At 42.7% G+C, this 17,962-nt stretch overlaps 1 protein-coding gene across 14 annotated transcripts in view; it reads right to left on the bottom strand.

Moving 5' to 3' along the window:
* LOC115096365 (immunoglobulin kappa light chain-like) overlaps positions 1 to 17,962 on the bottom strand; it is an 87,948-nt gene that overhangs the window by 49,112 nt on the left and 20,874 nt on the right. The window contains exons 1-2 of one of the 14 annotated variants that reach the window (XM_029610851.1): positions 17,423 to 17,511; positions 17,007 to 17,329 (exon numbers count right to left, since the gene is read on the bottom strand). The exons of 8 other annotated variants lie outside the window; for them this stretch is intronic. In XM_029610851.1, the coding sequence (XP_029466711.1) occupies positions 17,007 to 17,329; positions 17,423 to 17,471 (372 nt within the window). In that variant the 5' untranslated portion in view covers positions 17,472 to 17,511. Of the gene's footprint in view, positions 1 to 4,293; positions 4,620 to 5,061; positions 5,145 to 17,003; positions 17,330 to 17,422; positions 17,512 to 17,962 lie in introns of those variants that run through there. 5 more of the 14 variants (XM_029610857.1, XM_029610850.1, XM_029610861.1 and 2 more) reach the window with 5 other exon arrangements.

Raw genomic sequence — 17,962 nt, forward strand, 5'->3', positions numbered from 1 at the left:
TTTCCAGGTTCATTCTGTAGAGATTTTGTCCGTGAATTTTACTCCTGGGGGTTTGGGTTTCCAGGTTCATTCTGTAGAGATTTTGTCCCTGAATTTTACTCCTGGGGGTTTGGGTTTCCGTGTTCATTCTGTAGAGATTTTGTCTCTGAATTTTACTCCTGGGGGTTTGGGTTTCCAGGTTCATTCTGTAGAGATTTTGTCCCTGAATTTTACTCCTCGGGGTTTGGGTTTCCAGGTTCATTCTGTAGAGATTTTGTCCCTGAATTTTACTCCTGGGGGTTTGGGTTTCCAGGTTCATTCTGTAGAGATTTTGTCCCTGAATTTTACTCCTGGGGGTTTGGGTTTCCCTGTTCATGCTGTAGAGATTTTGTCTCTGAATTTTACTCCTGGGGGTTTGGGTTTCCGTGTTCATTCTGTAGAGATTTTGTCTCTGAATTTTACTCCTGGGGGTTTGGGTTTCCAATTTCATTCTGTAGAGATTTTGTCTCTGAATTTTACTCCTGGGGGTTTGGGTTTCCAGGTTCATTCTGTAGAGATTTTGTCCCTGAATTTTACTCCTGGGGGTTTGGGTTTCCAGGTTCATTCTGTAGAGATTTTGTCCCTGAATTTTACTCCTGGGGTTTGGGTTTCCAGGTTCATTCTGTAGAGATTTTGTCCCTGAATTTTACTCCTGGGGGTTTGGGTTTCCAGGTTCATTCTGTAGAGATTTTGTCCCTGAATTTTACTCCTGGGGGTTTGGGTTTCCATGTTCATTCTGTAGAGATTTTGTCCCTGAATTTCACTCCTGGGGGTTTGGGTTTCCAGGTTCATTCTGTAGAGATTTTGTCCCTGAATTTTACTCCTGGGGGTTTGGGTTTCCATGTTCATTCTGTAGAGATTTTGTCCCTGAATTTTACTCCTGGGGGTTTGGGTTTCCCTGTTCATTCTGTAGAGATTTTGTCCCTGAATTTTACTCCTGGGGGATTGGGTTTCCAGGTTCATTCTGTAGAGATTTTGTCCCTGAACTTTACTCCTGGGGGTTTGGGTTTCCAGGTTCATTCTGTAGAGATTTTGTCCCTGAATTTTACTCCTGGGGGTTTGGGTTTCCCTGTTCATTCTGTAGAGATTTTGTCCCTGAATTTTACTCCTGGGGGTTTGGGTTTCCATGTTCATTCTGTAGAGATTTTGTCTCTGAATTTTACTCCTGGGGGTTTGGGTTTCCATGTTCATTCTGTAGAGATTTTGTCTCTGAATTTTACTCCTGGGGGTTTGGGTTTCCGGGTTCATTCTGTAGAGATTTTGTCTCTGAATTTTATTCCTGGGGGTTTGGGTTTCCAGGTTCATTCTGTAGAGATTTTGTCTCTGAATTTTACTCCTGGGGGTTTGGGTTTCCATGTTCATTCTGTAGAGATTTTGTCCCTGAATTTTATTCCTGGGGGTTTGGGTTTCCATGTTCATTCTGTAGAGATTTTGTCTCTGAATTTTACTCCTGGGGGTTTGGGTTTCCATGTTCATTCTGTAGAGATTTTGTCCCTGAATTTTATTCCTGGGGGTTTGGGTTTCCGTGTTCATTCTGTAGAGATTTTGTCCCTGAATTTTACTCCTGGGGGTTTGGGTTTCCGTGTTCATTCTGTAGAGATTTTGTCCCTGAATTTTACTCCTGGGGGTTTGGGTTTCCGTGTTCATTCTGTAGAGATTTTGTCCCTGAATTTTACTCCTGGGGGTTTGGGGTTTCCGTGTTCATTCTGTAGAGATTTTGTCCCTGAATTTTACTCCTGGGGGTTTGGGTTTCCAGGTTCATTCTGTAGAGATTTTGTCTCTGAATTTTACTCCTGGGGGTTTGGGTTTCCAGGTTCATTCTGTAGAGATTTTGTCCCTGAATTTTACTCCTGGGGGTTTGGGTTTCCAGGTTCATTCTGTAGAGATTTTGTCTCTGAATTTTACTCCTGGGAGTTTGGGTTTCCCTGTTCATTCAGTAGAGATTTTGTCCCTGAATTTTACTCCTGGGGGTTTGGGTTTCCCTGTTCATTCTCTAGAGATTTTGTTCCTGAATTTTACTCCTTGGGGTTTGGTTTTCCATGTTCATCCCTGTGACATAGTGAGGGCAAAGGCGATCGGCGCCATTTTGAAACCAGTCCAGTACCGGCACCAGCACCGAGGGATGGCTCCCGGACCCCCCGCTAGACCACCAGGTACATGTAAAAGGTTTTTGGGGGTGTCGGGAGGGTGGGAGAAGCAAAGGGGTAATTTGTAAAGGGTCGGGGTGGTTTTTCTTTATCGGGCCATGGGCGCCATTTTTATCAGTGGTAGCCAAAATGGCGCCAATGGCTCGAGAGCGGGAGATCGCGCCGGGACCCCCCCCCCCCCCCACTGGACCACCAGGTAATTTAACATTTTGGGGGGTTTCGGGAGGGTGGGGGAGGGTAAAGGATTGGTTTTAAAGAGTCGGGGTGGGTTTAGGGGTTGTTTTGGTGCGCCGGTTTTCCCGCTCTCCCCCCAAGTAATTCCCGTACTCGATTTAATGATTTTTCACGATAAATCGAGGGAATTCCTATTGTATCGAGTCCCTTACCGATTAATGATGATTTTAAAATTATCGGACGATAATTTAAATCGTTAAAAAACGATTCACATGCCTAAAGTTCAGTGTCCTTGGGCACTGCATCTCAGCGTGCCCTACACATCCTGCTCTACCACCCCAATTCCACTGCCTTTTTGTATGCAAATTAAGGCCCCTGAATTACCCCCTTTCATCCTCAACTTTCTCTATTCCACCCCCTCCCTGCTAATCCACACTCTCTCTCCCACACCATCCCCCAGGGATGACCCCGGCTCTCTGTGCTCTCGCACCCTTAGGAGTCACAGCTCCCAGACTTGTGCATCCTTACTCTACCCCCAGAGCTGTCTGCAGGGAGTGCTCCAGGCTCCCTCCTCCCCCTACCTGCAGCCTCACTGAAGGGGAGTGGCGGGGGCAGTAAACAGAGGGACCCTGAGCTTTTCACTCTTTCCCTGGAGACCGGCAAGTGATGCAAATTTCCTGAGTCTCTGGGGTGAATCCAGAGAGTTCCCACTCCCAGCTCTGCTTATGAACCCCTGAGGAGCAAGCCCGCTCCTCAAGGGAGGAGTTCTAGGCCTGGGCTTGGGGAGCAAGCAAACGCTTTTTGTCTTCTCATCTTCCCTTCCATATGGCCATTAGGTGGCTCAGAGACAAGGCCCCTGCCTCTCGCCCTGGCACTTTGAGACGGAGTTAAACTGTTTTTGCCCTGAACTCTGTAATTGCAGTTTCTATACAAGGAGGGTGGAGTAAACGGCACACACATGTAGACAACATACAATGAAAAATAATGTGTGTGGCAAACAATATACCCAACAATATCTCTTAACAATATAGAAATTTTAATTGTACATACAATCAGCAATGTAGTCTATATTTGTAAGTACACAGTCACAGAAAATATAAAACACAAAACAAAACATAAAACAAACAAACTATATGTGTGTTTTATAATTTCTGTGACTGTGTACTTACAAATATAGACTGCATTGCTGGTTGTATGTACAATTAAAATTTCTATATTGTTAAAGAGATATTGATGAGTGTATTGTTTGCCACACATTATTTTTCAGTGCAGTTTCTATGCCTTTCTGCCTCCCCCCTGCAATCTCTGCAGCTCTTATGCCAAGCGTTCTTAGTTAAGGCTGCAGCTTCTGATCGCACTGCTACAAGCCCTTTATTCAGAGGGTGTATAAGCCACAGAATGGCCCGGCCATCAGGTGGACTGTACCCTGTACTACAGGGAGCTGCGATGCTTCCTGAAAGAGTTCAGACTACATCGTATCATGCTGGCCAAGGGCCATCTGCAAGCTGAACTGCCCAAAGCACACCGTGCAACCTGCCACCCCACCCCACTGCTCCCCCAATCTCTCGGTGATGTGAAACGCCTCTTGCAGCTTTGGACCTCTGGTTTAGAGTCTGTGACTTAGGCTGGGCATTGGGGGTGGGATAGGGATAGCAGCAGAAATCAGTGACCCAGACTGTGCCTGCGGCTGGAATTATACAGACCCTGCAGTCAGTGACCCAGGCTATGCTCTGGGGATAGGATACGGGGCAGGTTCCTTCCCAAAGATCTCACTGAAATGTGACTCCTGGAAGAGGAGGAAGGACAAGGAAGCAGCAGGGAGGAGCAGTACAGCTCCCTCCCTCCATCTCTCAGTGCTTTCAGCTCATCATGTCTAACACCTGCTCTGTGCTCTTCCTCTTTGTGTGCCAGTAAGAGATCAGTCTGGGTTTTTGTCAGGCGATTTATCACAGTGGTTGGCTGAGATACTTGGATACCATTTCAGACAGTAATAGAGAGCGGTGTCTGTAACTTCTGCATTCTTTATGAGGAGCTGATACTCCATCCCAGCGCTGTTCACAGAGGCTGAGAAATGGGCTGAGGATATTCCCGGCCCATACTGTGGTGCTGAGTAGGTGTGATGGTGATGCAGGAGGAACTTCGGTGCCTCTCCTGGGATCTGACTCAGGAAGTAAGTAACATATTGATCCTTTACTCCAACATCACAGGTAAAAGTTGCACTTTGCCCACGACTCACAGAGAGAACAGCAGGTGACAGCACAGGAGTCTGAGACTGAACATCTGGAATCCAGAACAGAAAATGTTAAAATAATATTTGCACTAACTAATATCACCTCATTCGTCAAAAAATTTTGTATGACTTATATTTTACTGATGTTGAAGACAATCCTCACAGCCTGCTAATACACATTACTTACCAAAAACATTTTTTTAGGATGGAGTGGAATGTTTCATACTTTCTTATGTTTCCTCTGGCACTGGAAATTCAACTTCTAATCATTAATGATGCACAGCCAACCACTTTATATATATATATGTACAGATTTTTTTTGCATGCAAAAAATTTTAAAAATCTCAAACAACTGTGTCCACCTAGAATTTATTTGCTTCAAACAATCATTAACTTCTAAATTTCTACTTCTTCAAGCTGAACGTTAACTTAATATTTGTGAAATTGTTATTATGAGTATTTCAGCTGATAAATATCCAGCGCCTTACATACCTGCAATCCAGAGCAGGACAGAGAATAACAAGGTCTGGGGCAGCCTCATTGTGAGGGTGAAGTTCTCCTGGTCCCAGCTCTGATCTGTGCTGTAACCTGAAGGCAGACACTGGGTGGGAGCATAAATACCAGCAGCAGGAAGACCCCCTCCTCTCACCTCCCTCCCCCCTTCCCCTGGGAGTGTATATGCAAATATGAAAAAAACATTAGTAATGATACACTGTGGACATAACAGGGGAGAAAGATTGATACTTCACACATATCCAGCATAGCTCTCTGTTTCAACAGTAGGGGAAATTAAGAAAAGGGGATCTATATACAGACAACAACCAACAAGGACTGAATTACATAGTCTGGGTAAACAAATAAGCATGGGGGTAGCTTGCTTATTGCAGCGGTTACTACCCCTAACTAATTAAGCTAGATATTTCACTTAGATCCAGTTCCAGCACTGCTCTCTACATTAATGGTGGGGGTGGAAGGGAAATAGAACCAAAAGGTTACTAAGAGCCAAGAGAAACAGATAAGTATGAGGAAAAAAAAAATGTGTGAAGCTTGCTGGGCAGACTAGATGGGCCATTTGGTCTTCTTCTGCCGTCATTTCTATGTTTCTATAATCACACAATTACACATTTGCTTGCTTTCTCAATTACATAGGCTCTCAATCACACAATTATATACACGCTCTCTCCCTCATTTACTGGCTGATACAGTACAGCTCGCTCCGATGGAGCACACTGTTAACCCGCCATTGAATTCGCGTTTTCGACGCGCTAGTGTAAACCGCCTCTCTCGTGGGGTAAGAAGACCGTCGTGGCCGGTATTGATGTAAATTATATTAAGAATGTAGTCGTCTTAATTAGGCAGCAAATTCTTAGATGTTACCCATGAGAGAGTACAGTGCAAAGCCTTCCTCCCAACTAGGTCACCTTTAGGAATGGGGTGTATAGGGATTCGAATAACTATCGCCCACCCAGTAATGTCTCTTGCCGGTAAAGAGGGGAGGCGAGGATAAATAGTACAATATTGTATTTTTTTACATTGTATTTTTTTTTTATTTTATTTAAAACACTAAAGAAAATATGCTGTTTCTTTATAACAGTGTACACATATAAACAACAACTTCTCCAAATAATCTCTTCTATTTCCTACAGAAGGTATAATCTATAACTACACAAGAAATTACAAATAAAAAAATTACTCAAGTATCCAGTTGCTTCTATCTTGCCCACTTATCAGATAAGTGTTACCCTTTCATTCTCTCTTTTAACTCTGTACTAAAGTTAATACTACATATATTGTTTCTTTTGACTAAAAAGAATTGATTCTCTGTATTTCCTTTTTATTTTAAGTCCAGTATTCTTACTTCTTTCCTTGTCATTCAGGTAAGTGTTATTCTTTCAACATAGTCTTTTCTTTTCTCTCTTTATCTCAGTTTTTATTCTTTCGCTGTATTTTCCTGTGTTTTATCCTTAGAAACACATTATTGATGTTTATAAGTGCTCAGGCCTGGCTCAAGTACAAAAGTGTTCTTTAGGTATGAAAACCTATCTGTTTCTTCATCTGTCGATGCTGGCCAGTTTTCTTTTCTTTACTTCTTCTTCTTCTTTTTCTTCTTCTTCCTACTAACTTATTCTTTAAATGAAATCAACAAAAGAAACTTTCTCCCTAAATTCGCTCCAGATCTTCCGTAAGCTGGTCAGTGTGTTCCCTCAATGTGGATGTATTTGCAGCTTATTGTTACTTGTGCATCTAGCTAGTGTAAACCAAAAGATAATTACAATGTCCCTACTTTTCTTTTTATATGAAAGAACAACTTCACAAAATAATAAAATTACCTTGGTGACTCAAGCATTCATTCTTTGGTTCCTGTCCCATGAAATTAAGATATTACTTGCATCCGGTTTGAACTTTGGCTTCTCTTATTCTGTATATCAGTGCATATAATACTTGGCTTTGTCAAGTATTATTATTACTGTTGCAATCAACAGATTCTCTGTCATTTGACTGTGTCTTTAACAACTTTTCAGCATAGAGTGTATATCCTGTGACCTTTACTTCATTTGATGAACCAGTCTGAATTTTCAATTTTTTAGTGTTCCTCAGGGTTAGAGATCACCAACACTCACATTCCATCATTAATCCTATTAATTGCTGTACTAATACACGAAACAGCATTAACATTATATTTAATCTCTCCTTACTATTACCTTACCTTTATCAGGAACCTACCCTTATACATTCACTCATTCATCTCTACTAGTGTGAATGTTCTTTCATTACTTATTTATGCTTTATATTACTTTTTATGGGCCTAGAAGTCAGAGGACCTCGACAGCACCTCTGCTCACTTAGACTTCAGCAGTGACTGTGATTGTAATCAGCTGATCCTTCACATGCTGCTTTCCTTCCTCACTCCTGTGCCATTCGGAACTGCAGCACTGCCCCAGACAGCACAGCTCTTCTCTCATTGTTTACTTCCTGATTGTATCTTGTTCAGTGCTCTACTCTTTTGCCTGACTCTTTGATTCAGACCTGACTGAGCGCTGCCCATCACAATAAAGAGAACAAAACAGATGTCTGGCTGTCAGCATCCTCTCTCTCAACTATTCTTCTTGCCTTCAGATCGCATCACTGGCCAAAAATACTGGTTCCCAGTGCTTCCTGCTTTCAGGTAACATTTTATTTATTTACACTATTTAAATATTCCCCCCTACTTAAAAATTAATGTTGTCCTCAACATTCCACTATGCTATTATCATTCCCTCTGCTTTTCATTCATACCTGGTTCCTGATCAGGTAAGTTTGCAATATGTATTTTTAGCATAAAGCAAAATTACTTACAACTAATTCTTGTTAAATACATTTTTCATTCAATATTAGATGTTATTCAGAGAAAGAAAGATATATATATATATATATATATATATATGTTTCCCATTAATACACAACATAGTTCTCAGTTAAATACTTAGGTATTTGTCCTTTATTTATCCTTGTAGATTGTTTAATATATATGGGTTAGCTCTTATCCCTATCTAAATCTTCAGGAGATTCAGTACTTGAACTATACTCTCTTATTGGTGGTCTTATTATTTCTATTCTGTGTTTCTTATCATACTGTTTTTTCGTATCATAAACGTTTTCTCAGCTTCTTCTCTAGCAATTTTCTTCTGTTTCTCTGCCTCCTTTCTTTTCCACCTTTCTTCTTTTCTGCGCTTCCTTTTTTTTTTTCTCTTGCAGATGTTTTTCCTCTGGTTCTCGCCATCTCCTCTCTTCTCTGCTTCCCTGCTTTTCTAATTTCTTGTTTTTAATGTATTTCAAAAGAAGTGTAGTTCTTTGGGTTATAAGCTCTCTTGTCTTGGGTTCTATGTCTCCCAACAGAGCCTCAGGATTGTCACAGATGTTCTCTTCATCAGCACAATAGCTTTCTAAAAAATTTCTATATTCTGAATCTTCTTCAATGCTCCTCGCTTTTGCATCTTTTTGTATAAAATTCGTAAATGCTGGCAATGTTACGGTTGGCAACGTTATGGTGTCTGTTGGTGCAATCACTAATGACATTATAGGCAAGGCTTGTATTTTAAAACATTTTACTTCTACTACTTTTTCAGTCAAAGGTGGCAGTGTAACTCTTTTATTCCTTATCAATTTAACAAATCCTGACCTATCTGATTCCTTACTTTGTATTGCAGTCCAGATTTTATATATCCCATGTTTTTTATAATCTCCTGCTGCTAGTTGTAATAATTCTTTAAATATTCCTCCTAGTTCTTGTAATATATTAATTCCTAGAATACCAGGTATCCTTTCTGTAGTTCCTTCATTTGTCCATTTACAATCAGGTACTATGAAAATGCATTTTTGGGTGATGTTTTGTCCTAGGCAAGTAATATCCGCTTCCATACAACCTTTTACTGGTAAATCTAGTCCATTGATAGCCACTAATCTAACCCAACGTGCATCAACCAAATCAGTCATACTCTCAAAATGTTCTTTGAAAAATGATTCTGGTATTATTGTGACATCTGAACCTATATCTACATAGTATTTGACTTTAATACCCTTTATTAATATTTCTAGAATTGGACTTTTACCAAAAGCTTTTCTTTTGTGTAAACTGGATTCAGCTGATTCTTCCATCATTCTTTCTGAATTTAAGCTTTGTTGTACTTTAACACTACTAGTAAAATCTGTTGTAGTCATTGGTTGTATTGACCTCAAGTTGGTATTATTGTTTCTATCTTGTATTCTATCTCTTTCCACTAGTTGAGTATTTCTACATCTCCCACTGGATGTAGATTTTTTTTCAGATCTGCAGTATCTTGCTATATGTCCTGGCTCTTGACAATTTTAACAAATGTATTGTCCTCTTTCATTTTTTATAGGAAGCCTTTGTTTCTCATTTGTTGTAGTATAGTTATATGTAGTTCTATTTCCTGGGGCTGTGTTCGTCTAAATGGGCTCTTTCTTGTTCCACATTTCATAAGTCACATCCTGTAATTGCCTTGTCAAATATTCCTGTTGTTTCTTTAAATTATCTTGCTGTGTACACATATTTGTCACTAAAGTAGTTAATGTATTCACATTTCTCGTCAATTCACTAGTATTCTCTATCTCTACATTAATCCCACTTATACAGACTTCCCCTCTGTTATGGGTCAGTAATTTTGGCATTTTCTCTTTTCTATTTGGAGTTCCTCATCTTTCCCTGCCCAAATTATTGCCTCTTGTATGAGTTCTGGATATTTGATTATATGGATGATTATTCAATCTTTTCTTCATTTCTCTCCTGAGTCCAGGGTCTCTAATACCTATTACAAATCTTTCTTTAAGCCTCTGTTTTGCATTACCCATGCATTATGGGTCGTGATTAATTGCTTTGTTCATTTTTTCTTGTAAACTATATGCAAAGGTTCTCAGATCTTCATCCACTAATTGTTTCTTTCATAACATTCTTGTACTCTAACACTTACGGGTACTTTATCTCCATATACAATTTTCAATTGATCAAATAAATCTTCGATGTTTCTTAATGGATCAGTTGCCATAAATTTAACTGTGTCTCCTGCTTGATCAATCAGATGGTCTTTTACTAGCTCTATTTGATCTTCGGCTGGTATTCTTAACACTTTGAGTGCTGCCTTTGTTTTATCTATCCATTCTTCCAATGTTAAATCACCTTGTTTTCTTGGAATGCCTGAAAAATCAAGTATCTTTTTGTCCCTAGGAATAAACATGGAAACAGTTCTATGTCCTTCACCATGTTGAAATCTTTGCTTTTCATGTACTCTTCTCCAGCCTTCTTCCATCACCCTTACTCTCTCTTTTAATTGTTCTAGTGTTTCTTCCATTCTCTGTTTCTCTTGTAAGTATTATTACGTATAATAGAAGTCTTCTTCGAATCCTGCCGACTACGCCAAATATGTAAACCGCCTCTCTCATGGGGTAAGAAGACCGTCGTGGCTCGTATTGATGTAAATTATATTAAGAATGTAGTCGTTTTAATTAGGCAGCAAAGTTTTAGATGTTACCCATGAGAGAGTATAGTACAAAGCCTTCCTCCCAACTAGGTCACCTTTAGGAATGGGGTGTATAGGGATTCGAATAACTATCACCCACCCAGTAATGTCTCTTGCCGGTAAAGAGGGGAGGCAAGGATAAATAGTACAATATTGTATTTTTTTACATTGTATTTTTTTTTATTTTATTTAAAACACTAAAGAAAATATGCTGTTTCTTTATAACAGTTTAAACAACAACTTCCTCAAATAACCTTAATACATTTCTCTTCTATTTCCTACAGAAGGTATAATCTATAACTAAACAAGAAATTACAAATAAAATAATTATTCAAGTATCCAGTTGCTTCTATCTTGCCCACTTATCAGATAAGTGTTACCCTTTCATTCTCTCTTTTAACTCTGTACTAAAGTTAATACTACATATATTGTTTCTTTTGACTAAAAAGAATTGATTCTCTGTATTTCCTTTTTATTCTAAGTCCAGTATTCTTATTTCTTTCCTTGTCATTCAGGTAAGTGTTATTCTTTCAACATAGTCTTTTCTTTTCTTTCTTTATCTCAGGTTTTATTCTTTCGCTGTATTTTCCTGAGTTTTATCTTTAGAAACACACTGTTGATGTTTATAAGTGCTCAGGCCTGGCTCAAGTACAAAAGTGTTCTTTAGGTATGAAAACTTATCTGTTTCTTCATCTGCTGGTGCTGGCCAGTTTTCTTTTCTTTACTTCTTCTTCTTCTTTTTCTTCTTCTTCCTACTAACTTATTCTTTAAATGAAATCAACAAAAGAAACTTTCTCCCTAAAACCGCTCCAGATCTTCCGTAAGCTGGTCAGTGTGTTCCCTCAATGTGGATGTATTTGCAGCTTATTGTTACTTGTTCATCTAGCTAGTGTAAACCAAAAGATAATTACAATGGGCCTAATTTTCCAATATCGCACAGTATCGCATGCAATACCAAAAAGGGGTGTTACCTTATGCTAATAAGCATTTGTATTGCGATAATAGCTATGCAACATGCTCTTAGCACAAATCACACTATTAACCCAATTTGGGCTACATTGCAAGTATATATCGCAGTTCACAATGTTTCCAGACAGCGCGTGAGAGAGAGGAGGACGAGAGAGAGGAGAGAGAGAGAGAGAGAGAGAGAGAGAGGAGAGAGAGACTGAGAGAGAGAGAGAGGAGACGAGAGAGAGAGAGAGAGAGAGACTTGCTATAAGTGTCTCTTCCCTAGACAGGTATTTGTATCACCTATGAGAGGCCCACCTAGTAACTTCGAGGTGGGGATTAGGTATTAGTGTAGGGGGTTGGGGGCCACTTTCAACATTCAACATGAGACGTATGAACAGAACAGTGGTCTCTTGAGAATTTTTTGATGGCCTTCGGAGTGAGGAAACTCACACCAAGATGAGATTTGGTGGTGGAGATGAGTCTGGTGGATTTTATGGAAGGAGGAATAAGAGTTCCATGGGAGAGAGGAGCGGGTGGGTCTTGTGGAGGTACGAGGGAGGAAAGGTGGGTTTAGCCAGTTGTAATGTTCGTTAGTAATACTTTTGTGGATGAGGGTAAGGGTCTTGTATATAATTCGTGAGTGAATGGGAAGCCAGTGGAGATTGATGAGGGTGGGAGTAATGTGGTCTTTCTTATTGACATTAGTGAGGATGCGTGCAGTAGCGTTTTGAAGGAGTTGTAGAGGTTTGATGTGGGTAGCAGGGAGTCCAAGTAGGAGTGCGTTACAGTAATCAATTTTTGAAAAAATTATAGATTGGAGTACTGTGCGGGAATCAGAGAAATAGAGAAGGGGATTACCATATACAACTATAAGACCACTCCAAATATTACAAAACTCTGCCGCAAGAATACTTACAGGTAAAAGGAATTACACTGGCTACCCATAGAACATAGAATACAATACAAAGTCCTATACACAATACATAAATTAATTAATGACGAAAAAGCGGAGTGGCTGAACACAGCACTGCATGTACATGTCCCACAGAGAAATCTTAGATCAGCTAACAAAGCCCTCCTAACCGTCCCTTCTGTTAGGACAGCAAGACTTACCCAAGTCAGAGAACGGGCTTTATCCTTATCAGGACCCATTCTATGGAACACTATGCCCCTTGAGATCAGATTACAGAGAAATTTCAAACTTTTCAAAAAAAGTTTAAAAACCTGGCTTTTTAAAGAGAACAGAGAATAGGAAAGTAATTAAAGCAGGCATCAGAACACCAGCACACAGCACTTAATTCAATTTGTGCAGAGTTGTTGTTTTATTTTCACCACTAACATTAGATAATATACAGTACAAAAGAGTTTTACATGTAAATTAAGACTGTAACATGTATAAAAGGACAAGATTTTTGACATTCATCAAATAGTCTCTTTTTGATGTGATGGATTCAGAAGTGTAAATCCTTACCTTGTGTACATAAGTCCCAACCACAGTTTTGAAAATTTACCCAATAAATAGAAATAAGATGCAGAAAATAGCAAGGAGGTCAATATTCAGAAGCCATTTAGATGGTTAACTCACAAGTTAGCCGTATAAATGGCTAATGCAGCATATTCAGCCACTTATCCAGTTAAATTATGGCTGAAAATCTACTTACCCAGCGACAGAGCCATAGTGGGCTTATGGCCAATATGGCCACGGCCATACGCACAGCTACCAAAAGGCGCCATAGCGCCACCACCATGAGGGGCCTCAGTAAATGGAAAAGCAGAGCATCCCACTAACAACACCGATGATTCTGGCGGAGCCGCACTGCTTTTCCACTCATAGGTGTTGGAATGGGGGTGCAGCCCAAAACGGAAGAAGCCTCATTGGTGTCAGTGGGACGATGCATGATTTCTTGAACACTGCTCACCCCCGCGGGGTACTACCGCGATCCCCTCAGTCACCTCCCTGCTCCTGAAGAATGGAAGGACTGCGGACTTGCAGCGTGGCTGCTTCCTCCACCTGATGATGTCATTCAGGAACCAGTAGATGGGAAGGAGGAAGCAGCCCGTGCTGCAAGTCTGCGATCCCTCCATTCTTCAGGAGCAGGGAGGTGACTGAGGGGATCGTGGTAGCACCCCGCAGGGGTGAGCAGCATTAAGGAAATCATGCACCTGCCACCTGCAGTGAGTGAGGGGATTGTGGGTGGGGAGGGCCTGTTGAGCAAGACTGCTGGGGAGTGGGTTTCTGGGATGGGAGAGGCATCTGTAAAGCAAGACTGCTGAGGAGTGGGGGGTGCGTGGGGAGAGGGGGCGGGAGATTAAGATTCCTGGCAGCGGCGGATTCCCGAGGAAGACTGGCCCGGGGTTTCGCCGCCCAGGCCGGCCTAGGACACATCACGTGGGCTGCCGAGCTCGGCTCCGTCACAGCCGCACGCGCCAGACCACGTGACTGGAGTGACCGGCCCACCGGGGGATGCCCGATCCCCGATAGGCCAATCCGCCCCTGATTCCTGGGGAGTAGGGTTTTGTCTTGAGAGGAGAGGGGACCAAGAGTGCTGGGGAGGGGGGGGGAAGGGGAGCAAGACTGTCTGGAAGAGTGAGAGAGCGAGCATGCATGTGGGAGACAGAGAGAGCAGGAGTGTATGTGTGTAGGGGAGAGAGAGAAAGCATGCATGTGTGCATTTATGTGGGAGAGAGAGAGAGTAGATTGACCCCACTTCCTCTCTGCCTGCTAATCCATGACATTTTTAGGATTTCTGGAAATCAAAGGTTTCCAGATATGGATAGCGGGCAATTTTTAAAATCCTTATTAATTCTAAGCCGCACATTTTACTTTCAGAAATTAGCGCCGACCCAAAGGTAGGCGCTAGTTTCTGCTGGCACCGGGAAAGTGCACAGAAAAGCAGTAAAAACTGCTTTTCTGTGCACCCTCTGACTTAATATCATGGCGATATTAAGTCGAAGGTCCCGAAGAGTAAAAAAAGTTAAAAAAGAAAAAAAAATTGGAAGTCGGCCGGCGGCTGTCGGGTCGAAAACCGGACGCTCAATTTTGCCGGTGTCCGGTTTCCGAGCCTGTGGCTGTCAGTGGGCTCGAGAACCGATGCCGGCAAAATTGAGCGTCAGCTGTCAAACCCGCTGAAGGCCGCCGTTCCTGTCAAAAAGGAGGCACTAGGGATGCGCTAGTGTCACAAGCGCCTCCTTTAGCCCGTTTTTACCGCCGGGCCTAATTTAAATACTGAATTGCGCGCACCGGCAGGCGAATAAAGCAGAGAATTATTAGGAAAGCAATGGAGAATAAAGCAGAGAATGTCATAATGCCTCTGCATCATAAGAACATAAGAAATTGCCATGCTGGGTCAAACCAAGTGTCCATCAAGCCCGCGGACTTTACTGAATTGGCCTGATAGTTGGTTAGTTAGGTTTTTTTTAGTTATCAAGCTATATGCAGCCAGATAACTTTAGGCTGGAATATTCAGCAGGAGTCAGTAACCCAGGCTGTGCAGTGAGGGTGAGATACAGACAGAGCCTGGGCCCAGTGACCCAGATTATGCACAGGAGTCAGTAACCCAGACTGTGCAGTGAGGGTGAGATACAGACAGAGCCTGGGGCCAGTGACCCAGATTATGCACAGGAGTCAGTAACCCAGACTGTGCAGTGAGGGTGAGATACAGACAGAGCCTGGGGCCAGTGACACAGATTATGCACAGGAGTCAGTAACCCAGGCTGTGCAGTGAGGGTGAGATACAGACAGAGCCTGGGGCCAGTGACCCAGATTATGCACAGGAGTCAATAACCCCGACCGTGCAGTGAGGGTGAGATACAGACAGAGCCTGGAGCCAGTGACCCAGATTATGCACAGGAGTCAGTAACCCAGGCTGTGCAGTGAGGGTGAGATACAGACAGAGCCTGGGGCCAGTGACCCAGATTATGCACAGGAGTCAGTAACCCCAACCGTGCAGTGAGGGTGAGATACAGACAGAGCCTGGGGCAAGTGACCCAGATTATGCACAGGAGTCAGTAACCCAGACTGTGCAGTGAGAGTTAGATACAGACAGAGCCTGGGGCCAGTGACCCAGATTATGCACAGGAGTCAGTAACCCAGACTGTTCAGTGAGGATGAGATACAGACAGAGCCTGGGGCCAGTGACCCAGATTATGCACAGGAGTCAGTAACCCAGGCTGTGCAGTGAGGGTGAGATACAGACAGAGCCTGGGGCCAGTGACTCAGATTATGCACAGGAGTCAGTAACCCAGACTGTGCAGTGAGGGTGAGATACAGACAGAGCCTGGGGCCAGTGACCCAGATTATGCACAGGAGTCAGTAACCCAGACTGTGCAGGGAGGGTGAGATACAGACAGAGCCTGGGGCCAGTGACCCAGATTATGCACAGGAATCAGTAACCCAGACTGTGCAGTGAGGGTGAGATACAGACAGAACCTGGGGCCAGTGATCCAGATTATGCACAGGAGCCAGTAACCCAGGCTGTGCAGTGAGGGTGAGATACAGACAGAGCCTGGGGCCAGTGACCCAGATTATGCACAGGAGTCAGTAACCCAGACTGTGCAGTGAGGGTGAGATACAGACAGAGCCTGGGGCCAGTGATCCAGATTATGCACAGGAGTCAGTAACCCAGACTGTGCGGTGAGGGTGAGATACAGACAGAGCCTGGAGCCAGTGACTCAGATTATGCACAGGAGTCAGTAACCCAGACTGTGCGGTGAGGGTGAGATACAGACAGAGCCTGGGGCCAGTGACCCAGATTATGCACAGGAGTCAGTAACCCAGACTGTGCAGTGAGGGTGAGATACAGACAGAGCCTGGGGTCAATGACCCAGATTATGCACAGGAGTCAGTAACCCAGACTGTGCAGTGAGGGTGAGATACAGACAGAGCCTGGGGCCAGTGACCCAGATTATACACAGGAGTCAGTAACCCAGACTGTGCAGTGAGGGGTGAGACACAGACAGAGCCTGGGGCCAGTGACACAGATTATGCACAGGAGTCAGTAACTCAGACTGTGCGGTGAGGGTGAGACACAGACAGAGCCTGGGGCCAGTGACACAGATTATACACAGGAGTCAGTAACCCAGACTGTGCAGTCAGGGTGAGACACAGACAGAGCCTGGGGCCAGTGACACAGATTATGCACAGGAGTCAGTAACCCAGGCTGTGCAGTGAGGGTGAGATACAGACAGAGCCTGGGGCCAGTGACCCAGATTATGCACAGGAGTCAGTAACTCAGACTGTGCAGTGAGGGTGAGACACAGACAGAGCCTGGGGCCAGTGACACAGATTATACACAGGAGTCAGTAACCCAGACTGTGCAGTGAGGGTGAGATACAGACAGAGCCTGGGGCCAGTGATCCAGATTATGCACAGGAGTCAGTAACCCAGGCTGTGCACCTGCTCTGTGCTCTTCCTCTTTGTGTGACAGTGACAGATCAGTCTGGGTTTTTGTCAGGTGCTTTATCACAGTGGTATCCTGGGGGACTGTTATACCATTTATAACAGTAATAGAGAGCGGTGTCTATAACTTCTGCATTCTTTATGAGGAGCTGATACTCCATCCCAGCGCTGTTCACAGAGGCTGAGAAATGGGCTGAGGATATTCCCGGCCCATACTTTGATGCTGTCCAGGAGTGATGGTGAGATAGGAGAAGCTTCGGTGCCTCTCCTGGGATCTGGCTCAGGAAGAGTGTAGCACTTCCATCCTTTACTCCAACATCACAGGTAAAAGTTGCACTTTGTCCGAGGCTCACAGAGAGAACAGCAGGCGACAGCACAGGAGTCTGAGACTGAACAGCTTGAAAACAGAACAGAAAGAATTGTTAAATTAATATTTGCACCATGGTTATTATGAGTATTTCAGCTGATAAATATCCAGTGCCTTACATACCTGCAATGCAGAGCAGGACAGAGAATAACAAGGTCTGGGGCAGCCTCATTGTGAGGGTGAAGTTCTCCTACTCCCAGCTCTGATCTGTGCTGTAACCTGAAGGCAGACACTTGGTGGGAGCTTAAATACCAGAAACGGGGAGACCCCTGGGGGGTGTACATGCAAATTGCAGATCACTATTAGTATTGTTACAACCAGGATTATTTGTATCTGCTCTATCCAACCAGGATTACGCATGCACACATGTAAATCACTATTACATACGGTAGCACTAAAACCAATGTTACAGAGGCAAATATTCAATATTATATTTGCAAATAAGTAAATCATTATTAATAATGACATCCCCAGGATTACATATATATATATATATATATATATATATATATATATATATATATGGAAATAAAAGTTAACAAACAAAAAAGATAATAGGTGAAATCTTTTTTGTATTGGACTAACAATATACTTCTTGATTAGTTTTCGGGAGATAACAAAAGCTGACATTTGCCAGGAAACACAAGTGAGTGATAAATGAAG

Source organism: Rhinatrema bivittatum, chromosome 8 (genome assembly GCF_901001135.1).
Source record: "Rhinatrema bivittatum chromosome 8, aRhiBiv1.1, whole genome shotgun sequence".
In the NCBI taxonomy this organism is placed as follows: domain Eukaryota; kingdom Metazoa; phylum Chordata; class Amphibia; order Gymnophiona; family Rhinatrematidae; genus Rhinatrema; species Rhinatrema bivittatum.